At 29.8% G+C, this 10,540-nt stretch overlaps 1 protein-coding gene across 1 annotated transcript in view; it reads left to right on the top strand.

Annotated features, from left to right (window-relative positions):
• Positions 1 to 10,326, top strand: part of Ack (activated Cdc42 kinase) — a gene marked incomplete at its 5' end in the record, with an annotated part of 36,360 nt that extends 26,034 nt beyond the window's left edge. The window contains 4 exon segments of the mRNA XM_067045888.1: positions 2,351 to 3,489; positions 3,974 to 4,107; positions 4,521 to 4,624; positions 7,030 to 10,326. Coding sequence (XP_066901989.1) covers positions 2,351 to 3,489; positions 3,974 to 4,107; positions 4,521 to 4,623 — 1,376 coding nt within the window.
• Positions 10,327 to 10,540: the final 214 nt, after the last annotated feature.

Raw genomic sequence — 10,540 nt, 5'->3', positions numbered from 1 at the left:
CGTACCGCCATCTTGGTTTTGTTTTGAATCACAAATTTATTATGGACAATGAAAATTGTTGGTTAGCTTGCTTTTTGGATAAACAAAACAAATGAACAATATTAAAATGATACATAAAATAAAACATATCAAAAACCCTTTATACATCAAAGTATACTATTTACTCAAAAAGACCATATTACAATATATATTATTGTAATATGGTCTACATTTACCGCTACAATCCATAAAGGGTCAGAAGTTCAGTACTTTATTAGGAAGTACTGTTTCTAGAACAACTTTTATGCAAGAAGATGATTTGTTTAAGATCACTTAAACACCAGGTTTTCCCCCAATTAATGTACTCACTTTATAGGGGATGAGTGTGCCCCAAGAGGGCTTTCAAATCCACAGGGGTGATCCTCGGCCAATTTGACCGAATAAATAATTACCTGTCTCTACAGAATTCCTACCTGTACCCAGAAGATAATAGCACAGCACTTTATTCCCTGAGCTACCCTGCTCCACAATAAAGAAAAACATTCTGTATTCAATTCTAATTTAGATTTTTCTTAAAAATAATAAAGATTATTTTCAATAAATGTCTTCTCGAAATGGATGTTTCCTCTAATTAAATTTATGTAAAGTATGTCTAGATAATAAGAGATACTGATCCCGCTGGAAGAAACGATTCATTTCTCCTTCAATTGCTGGGAAATGTTAATTTTCTTAAATTCATAAACACATTTAGTTTTTATAAGATCAAAATGTCATATAAATAAAGGAAACATATTTTTAGAATTACTATTTTGAGAAGTGACATTCGTCTGCAGCATCCCTGGCACCCACTTAAAGAACCACTACTTTATAGTGATATGTGCTATTATCACTACAACCAATTATTCCATACCTAATATAAATTATTATTAATTAACATTCAGTTTTTTTAAATTAAAGATGCACCTTCTTAGTAATCAAATTACACCAATTTAAATAATGAGAAGATGGCTAGGGGTGCGGTCAGTAAAAACTTATTTACTAGTGCCAACATTTCTGAACTTGTCCTTATATTTTGTTTTTTTATTCTAGTATTTTACTTCTATATTACATTAATTAAATATATTTTCTTTCTCTTTGTTTTTCCTTAACTTTAATTATTAAATTCTTATTATTAGATTATTCATATTTCTTTGTTTCTTTTGCATTATATAACTTTATATTTTCTTCTTCTTCAATCGGAGCGACAACCCATTACTGGGTCCTGACCTCCTCAAGCAGCTTCCACCAGTTTAATCGTTAAGGTACAGCTGCTGTCCAATTCCTCTCTCCAAACAGTGTCCTCAAATCTTCAACACCATCCAACCATTGAAGCTTTGGACGGCCTCTCAGCCGTATTCCATATAGCCTCATAGAGTAGTTCATTTGGGATTTCATCAGTCCCCATCCTTGCCACATGGCCTACCCAGCGCAGCCTACCAATTCTCACAATTTTTCCAACATCAGGCTCACCTATTAACAAATACACTTCCCTGTTCGTGCGTCTTCTTGAAGCTGAACCATCCTTTACTGGGCAGTAGATTTGTCTGAGTATCTTTTTCTCAAATATTTGGAGATCCCTTTCATCGAACTTCGAAAGTGCCCAAGTTTCCGAGGCGTAAATCAGCACTGGTCGGATTAACGTTTTATATAATCTAGTTTTTGTTGATCTTGATAATGAGCTACTATCTAAGCACCTACGCAGTCCAAAATAACACCTATTGACCGATGCTATTTGTCTCCTTATCTCTGCCGAAACGTCATTGGTGGTATTGACTTGTGATTTGAGGTACATAAACGCCTCAACTCGTTGGAAAGAGTAATGACCAATTTGGACAAAAGCTTCATTAAAACCTCTTTCTCTTTGTTGGCCTTTATATTTTACTTACATATCTAATTGCCATTGCCTCCATATATATATACGTTTTATTTACCACTTCTTTCATTACTTTATTTTTAATAATTTTCATTGTGTATATATATTTACCAACTGGATTTTCATTTGTATTATATTATCTCTTCTTTCCCCTTACTTAATTTTAATATTAGTCTTCTCATACAGCCTTTATCCTCTCATAATATTTAGACTTTTCATGTCTTTCAACACTACTAATGTATCTATAATGTTAGTATTAATTAATACTTATTTGTGTTATATTCTGACTGCACCCCCTAACCATCTTCTCATCATTACATTAATTTAAATGGTTTTATTATGAAAAATCTATAAAAAAAAATAATAATAATAATTTATTGAAAAATGTTTAAAAATATTTAAATTATTTCAATATCTGTTAATATAATTTTATGCCAATATATTGTTCTTTCTTTTTAGTTGATGAATCTGGTTGGGACTCGGGCTATCCATCATCTGTGCAAGATACGTTGCGATCAAGATCACCCGACCCCTTTGATACATCCAATGTATTTCAACCCGATTGGAATTCAGATAGGCCGTTCGAACCTCCAGATTGGCCCATCAACCACGAACCTGTAGTTCCGGCTCCAGATTTTGATGTTGCGGAATCAGGGACTCAGCAAGTTGTTCCTCCTCAAAATCCTCAAAACACATCTCAGGCTTACTGTAATGGAGCTGCTTTCACAGAGCCGTCCTTGCCACCAAACCTACCAGTTAAGCAGAGAAAGGCAATATACGAATCAGTAGTCAACAACGCGCCGCAAGGGGATTTCTTAAATGAACTTCAAAATGTCCTCTCTAAGAGAAGTGACATTCCGAAATTGGACCCGCCCAAAGGTAAAAACCTTTCAGTTCGGAACAAATGGGAAAGCAAAGACACAAACTTACGTAGCGAAAGATCTCAATCAGCCTGGTACGGAAATCTTGATCCTTACGCTCCAACACCAGTGGCCGTGGAAACAAGGAACGAACAACTCAATCAGAAAAATTTAGAGCTTATAAATCGGTTATCCAGCATGAAATCTTCTATGGAAACCAAAAATGCTCTGTATAATAGGGTTTCTCCAGTCAGTTTTAATCAGCCAGCAGAATACAACAATTTAACAGCACTTCGTGATCCACAGTTTGGAAGCACGAGATCTGTCAATGAAAACAGCAGGTATGATAAGTATGCTGCTTTTTCAGATTTTAGAAATTTTGACCCGTGTTCGAATGCAGGTGCAGTGAGTTCAAATGGGGTCGCTTATAGTAATGCACCTTGTACTAGTGATGTTACCTCGAACAATTACTCCCAGGTTAATTCTGTATACAGTTCGGCGTCTTGTTATAGTGATGTCGAACCTGGTGCTTATGGGGGTTCCTCTAAGTATATAAACACAGAGGAAGATCTGTCTGAAAAGATTGGACAGATGTGGCTCGGCTCGAAGGGAATGTCGAAAGACAGTATCAAAATGCACAACCAATTGGTCGCAGAGTGCAAGAAGAAAGCTCGGAACTTGTATGATCCTGTTGAAGCTAACTATCAGAGAATAAACTATTGTTCCACTAACCTTCAGGTAATTATAGTTTTTTATTTTAAACAACTTTTTTTTTTTGTTCATTTTTTGTTGTTTTTTAGTGGGATTCATTTTTTTGTCATTAAATATATTTATAAAAATGATCAAGGAAATAAATTGATGAACCACATTCAGATCCACCTTATTGTAATATAATAATAACAAAACTTATCTCTGCAAACCTGAGGCAGCTGAGCCAGCCCAATGTCTCCCGATTGCAATTGGTTGTCATGGCTTTGTTATATTTTGTTAAACTGTTGTAATCTTTGCAGGAACAAAGTTTATATTCGTTATTCTCACCTTGAGAAATCCTAAAATAAGAATTTTTATAGTAATGGAGAAATAAAAATTTATTGTATGAAATTTTCGCCTTCCAGGGCAGTAAGTGGAAGTTGTGTGATGTGCTTATCACACCAAATTTTTTTCTGGATATTTAAATTTTTCTTTAACAATTTTGTATAATGTTGAATTGGCTTAATTGTAGAACGATGACGCTGTCAGAGAACTGATGAGGGCTGTGGAAGGTGCCGAGGAAGAAGAATGCAAGTCTGCGCTGCAGGCCAACGGGTGGGATCTCCAAGCCTCGCTTAGGTATATCAAGCTCCAGAGGCTTCTAAGGTGACTATATCAAATATTTTTTAAAATTATAATATACTTCTATTTTCTACTAAATGATTTTAAAAAATATATGTGTAAAACTAACAAATTATCAAAACTCCATGGAATCATGATGGGTTCCTGTATGCTAGAAATGCGAATTATAGATCCCACCATATAAGTCTTATTGGAAATTATATTTTTCTGTATTGCTATCAATACCACTCACTCCTTTTTGTTTTATTCATGCTGCTATTTGAAGCTTGTTTGTTAACAATTAGCCTTTAAATAAAAGTTTATTTAATGGCATATATTTTTTTTTAAAGTTATCTAATACTAGACGGCAAATTTAGTTATTTTCAATGGCTGCCGCAATTGGTGTATTTTTACATTAGTATAGATAAAATTTGTTAATTTTTTTTTTACTTTTCCAGGTTGGGTATAGCAACAAACGAAGAATGTAGGCTAGAATTAGAAAAATACAATTGGGATGTTGTTGTCGCGGCCTCAAGACTATTGGACCGGGATAAGACATGAGGTATGAAATGAAGTTATATAATGCAAAGAAGTATGAATATATTAGTTATTAATAATTTAAAAATTGAAATATGGGAAGAAAAAGAAAATATATGTAACCATAATAATTGATAAAAAGGAAAATATCTCTTTTATATCTCTTTCAGAAGAATAAGAAAAAAATATTACTGATTTTACAAAATAATTTTTTTTTTACTAAAAATTAAAAAAAATTAGGATTTCAGTACAGTAGGTTAACAAAAATCTTTTTAGGAAAAAGCAAATTATATTCGTTTTTCAAAGAAATTAAAAATTACAAATTTTTCATCTTTATTTATTTTGTGGATTTTCTTCTTTATTCCGGTGACCATTGTTCATAACTCTTCTACATTCTATCCAATTCCTACATTAATACAACCATTGCAAAGCTGAAATATTAGTTTCAAATAAAGAAAAACTTACCACACTTTGATAAGTCAGTCGGACTGAATTTTTTTCAATACAGTACTAATATTGAAGCACACTGTGGATTATTATCTAAAAGCTATTTGTATTTTATATTATATATTATATGTCAACATGATGGATAAATAAATTATCTCAAAGGAGAAAATTAAAATCACCAAAATCGGACTAGTATTAACAATTATACTGCAAAGTTAGCTGTTACTGATTATGTTACTATAGTTACCGTCTTATCACTTCATCTATATATTAACTGATATCAAAGTTTCAATTGTGTTCAATTAATGTATATACATCTTCGAATATAGCAATAGTGAAGCATTGCCGGGTCTGTTAATGTTGTATAATATTTATTTAAAATTAGTTTTAAAAAAAATAAAACATGTAATCATATAAAAGGTAAGGAGAGTATATAATTTTTATTCGTCCAAACAAAGGATATTTAACAAGAAAGATATCTTTACTACTACACAACTAGATAATATAAAGATCTTCCTGTCGTTATTAAATTAAAAGATTTAAATTTTTGATCAATTTCGTTGTTTGTTTTTTTTAAGCATATTTTCAGTGCATTTATTTTTTATTTCCTACTGATCATCTGTTTGAGTATAACATATCTCAGCCGTAGTTATGTTATCTCTCATTTATTTATCTTCATAGTTTGAACCTTAGAGGATGCATACATTGGAAGGATGCTTCCAGGGTGAGTGGCGCCATAAGGCGGGTTTGTTCCAAAAAAGTTGAAAGTTATTCAAAGCGTGCTCACAGTTAGTTGTTGATATTGGTTTTTTTAATTACTATTAATTCTCCGTCACTTAATTTTTGTAAACATTAAATATTATAAAATGTAATGTTTACTGTTTTTACGTTTATTTATTTTTTTTAATGAGCAACATTCTCCAATATATTAGAAACAATTATCTATTTGTATCAAACCTTATATTCTAATATTTTCCTTAAAATAAATTAATTTTTTATTAACTGTTCCTAGAAAACATTAATTAAAAAAATTGACCAATTTATTTAAAAACAAATTTGATCCTTTTTTCTCAACTTTGTTCTTTTCAAAACCTTCCAACGTTTCGACCCTCAGGTCATTTTCAAGTATACCTTTACTTTGCTGTCATTTTCTCTTTTAAAATTCTTAAAAATGCCGGCTAATTGCCTTTGCCCCATCTATAACTTCTTCTATATTACTCTTTCTTAAATTTAAAACTTGTATTAACCACTCCTCTTCTTTCTTTCATTTAAAGTTTGCAAATGTAAATGAAAGAAAGAAGAGAAGTGGTTAATACAAGTTGTAAATTTAACAAAGAGTTATATAGAAGAAGTTATAGATGGGACAAAGGCAATTAGTCGGCATTTTTAAGAATTTTAAAAGAGAAAATGACAATAAAGTAAAGATATCCTTGAAAATGACCTTGAGGGTCGAAACGGAAGGTTTTAAAAAGAATAAAGTTGAGAAAAAAGGATCAAATTTGTTTTTAAACAAACTAAACCACTCTCAAACAAGAATATATTAATAAAATTGACCAAGTTAATTCAATTTTATATCCATTCCTTAGTTTTTAGAATAGTAAATAATATTCATATTGAAATGATATGAGCTTAATGGACTTTCATCGTAGATATACCAAATTATTGATAATATTAACTAAAACTTCTATTCCATTTGCTATTAAATGAAAGGTTTTATGGTTTTAAGGTTTCCCTATTAACTTCAACGTAAAGTTGCCTTCAAGGGGTGTGGCCACCACCTAGCGTCATTTTTGCTTAGAAGAGGGGGTTTATGGCACCCCCCTGGTTTGAACGTCTCAAAGTGACATACTATCTATAGTTGAATTTTTTATTATTAGATAGGCTGCATTTTTTTAATTTTAAACTTTGAATCTTCCTATAGTATGATAATAAATTATAAACTAAGCTCTTGAACAATTTTGATTACTTTTTTAATGTTTTTAGGATCTTCCAATATCTTGCCATGATCTTCCAGTGGTCTACTCACTATTTTGGCTGAAACGATGCAGTATTCTAAAGTGTATTCGATGTAACCTAAAGCTGTGTTATCGATTATAAGCTTCCAACTGTCTAGATACAGTCTGCTTTTGTTGTGACTCTATTTTTTTTTTTTTATTATATTTTTTTTTTTTGTTAACCATGAGTTATCATTTAAGAGTTAGTTAATTATTACCTGTCATGATTTTATCGTTATCAAAAATATAATTGTACATGTTATGCTAATATCTCGTACGCTCTGTAGTTAGGCTGTTATTGAAGATATTTTAATTTCGGTCGAAAACATTTAACGCTAACATGTATTTGTAGAATAATAACTATAAAAGTGAAACATAAAACAACCGATGAAATATTTTCTTGGAGAGTAAAGGAAAGAAAAGAAAAGAATAAAATCAAAATTATGTACTATTTTTTTATTATTGTAGATGATTATTTTTAGTAATATGTAAAATATTTTTTGAACCTGCTGTTATAACGTCAGAATAAGAAAGAGCCATTTAAATAAATATTATTAACTATTGTGGAACTCTGGTAGAAAATAAATTGTTTAAAAATTAAAAATAAGTAATTATTATAATTATTTATTTGACTAGTAGTTTTATTTATTTTGCTCACCAAGGCTTAGCACGGTTGTTCATCCATTGTTAGTTTTGTAATTTTTTTAAATATTTGCTGTCATACGCATTCATACAAAAGCGTGCTATCTACCGCGAATACCAATTCCATGAAAAATCTCTGTCTAGTAGTTCATTTTTCGTATTGATATATGGTAAATGTGTGTGCTTATATTTCAGGTTAATAATGTTTTTAATTGAATCATAACTCCAGAAGACTAGATATTCCTATAAAGCAATACTTAGGAATCTGTTGTATATAAAAAATAATAAATTTTCAGAGTTCCACTATATTATCATAGTTTCTCACAAGTTTTTATCTTTGATCGATTACGTAAATTTTTTTCCCCTGAAGAAATAAAATTAACTTATTTTTTAAAAGACTGATTAGGCTTTGTAATTTTTCTTTTACTATCTTTAAAACAAAAAAGTTTGAAGTTTGTTCTAAATTTTTTCGAAGATCTATTAACCTTCTGTTGGTCACTTCCGTTTTCATTATTGAAGTTGTATGTTTCAGTATTACTGTTGGAATCATATTTAATGTGTAGAGATACAAAAAGGCATAAATCCAAATTTGAAACTAAAATATATGCTTGATTCAGGAATTTATCCACTTCTAAAACTCGCCCTGAAAACATAATAAATTTAATCTAGTTTTATGTTCAAATTAATCCAGTCAAAACTGATATCAACTTGTCAATATTAGTTTTAACTAATCTTAGTAGTTAGAACTAGTTTGGTCTCCTCTGGGATATAAGGCCAATTTATCAAGTACAGACAAACGCTGACAAGCCACCATTCCATTGTAGCAACATTCAGCAATGTATGATGTTGATTTAGAGTTTCGTAATGTGCAAGAATTGTTTCTTTTCTTCACGACCATTGGCAACACTAGCAGTGTTTTTCACCTCATTATCAGAACCTATATCTGCGGTTTCATATTTAGTTATAACTAATAGTTCTATAGAAATATGATAGATTAGAGAATTATTTTTATGAGCTCAAAAACGTAGGGAAAATTCCTTAATAAAATTTTATTCAAAAATTAAAAACAGATCAGCGAAATTTACATTTCATTTTTACACTTGAAAAATTTTGTTATTTTTTATTTGTTCGTGATGGAAATCTAACAACTATTCTTCATTTTCTTTTTCGATCTTGATAAATGAACATTACAGTTATATTTATTAGAAATCCTTTATTTTAGAAAAGACATAAGCCATTAGAATAGGTTTTGAGTTATTCGGAATAAAATGCTTCAAATCTACAATTTGAATTCTTGAAGATTTAATATACCCTATAATAAAATTCAAATAAAAATTTCTACCTTCACAGACTCAATTTTACAAAAAAAAAAAGTATATAGGTATCGGTAATTTTGGTCTTGTGACCTTTCTAAAATAAATTATTCATAAGAGTATATCAAATGAATTGCTATAAGCTCCATCAAGCCATTGGTTAATTGATAACTGCTGACACACTTCTTGTTGTATTTTTCAAAACTTTCATTATTGTAGTTTCCACTTCAAAAATAACTTCTCTGATCCACATGACTAACGGAAGGTTAAATAGAAAATTATTGGTGTTGCATTTGTTATTTTATGGAGCACCTAGATTAATAGGATTATTTCAGTGCTTACGAATGTACATTTACATAAGTCAGGGATAGGCAAAAATTAACGAGTTGAAACTAATAGCTAAGATTGCCATGGAAACGACCCTTAATTCATGAATGAACCATTAATAAATACCGTATCCATGACAACTTTATCTGTTAGTTTCAACTATAGCTAATTTTGCCCAACTCTGACATAAGTACTGTTTAAATACAATGCCTCATTGGTAGAGAGTAAATGATGTATATAGATTCAATATGTTACACTTGTTAAGTATTTTTCTAATAGATTGTTGATATTATAAAAGAAATTGCTTAAACCTAAATTGTTGTAATTAATCATGGTTATCGTGGACATGATTAATTGTATTTCTTATGTTTTACCATTTATATTTCAGATTTTTAATGTTCTTTAAACTTGTAATATATTTAGTTTATATATATACATATTAATTATATTGTTGTGATTTCTTAATTTCCTTTTTATTATTATATGCCTTCAGATGATTTAATGTGAAAATATGTGCAATTATGGTTTAATTATAAAGAAACCCCTTTATTTCATTTTATTTTTTATTGTTTTATATATAATTTAGACAAAGATAAGAAATATAATTCTTATATTGTAAATTGTTTGTATGATATAAATCTTCTGAAGGTACAAGTTGTTACGAGTTCAAATTTTTTTTTTTTTCAATATATTATCATTTATACTTGTAATATTATTATAGTTGTTAAATAAAATAATACGAGAGTGCATTTAGAGCCATTTTGTATAATTATTATTAATTCTATTATATTTCACATCACTCGAATGCGGAGTTGTGTTATGAAACATTCTCAATGCATCAACCATTACCGTTGTGATAGATTTTATTATGTAAGTTCAGTGAGGTTATATGTTTGTTTTGTTCTTTTAATGAAAAAATGGCTTAGTTATAAAGTTATTTATGTGATAGCCTATTCTATGGATTTTTTTTTTCTGTTTAAAATAAAAATAAGTATACATTATGATTTAGCTGTTTTCATTATGCCTTTTACTTTCAACAAAAAATAAATGTATGATTCTGGATTCACATGTTTGCCACTTGCCGCAAATCCTATAATTGAACAAATGCTTAGTAAGCTGTTTAATTGGGGTATTTCCCGGAGTCAAAATTGGGGGATATTACCCAAATTAATTATTATACTGGTAAGCTGGTTTCAATTAAGGAATTAATTATAGTTT

Source organism: Halyomorpha halys, unplaced genomic scaffold, assembly GCF_000696795.3.
Source record: "Halyomorpha halys isolate HHAL.00 unplaced genomic scaffold, Hhal_1.1 Scaffold1197.1, whole genome shotgun sequence".
Taxonomy (NCBI): Eukaryota; Metazoa; Arthropoda; class Insecta; order Hemiptera; family Pentatomidae; genus Halyomorpha; species Halyomorpha halys.
The sequence above is the reverse complement of the archived record's forward strand: the minus strand, read 5'-3'. Positions and strand labels throughout refer to the sequence as shown.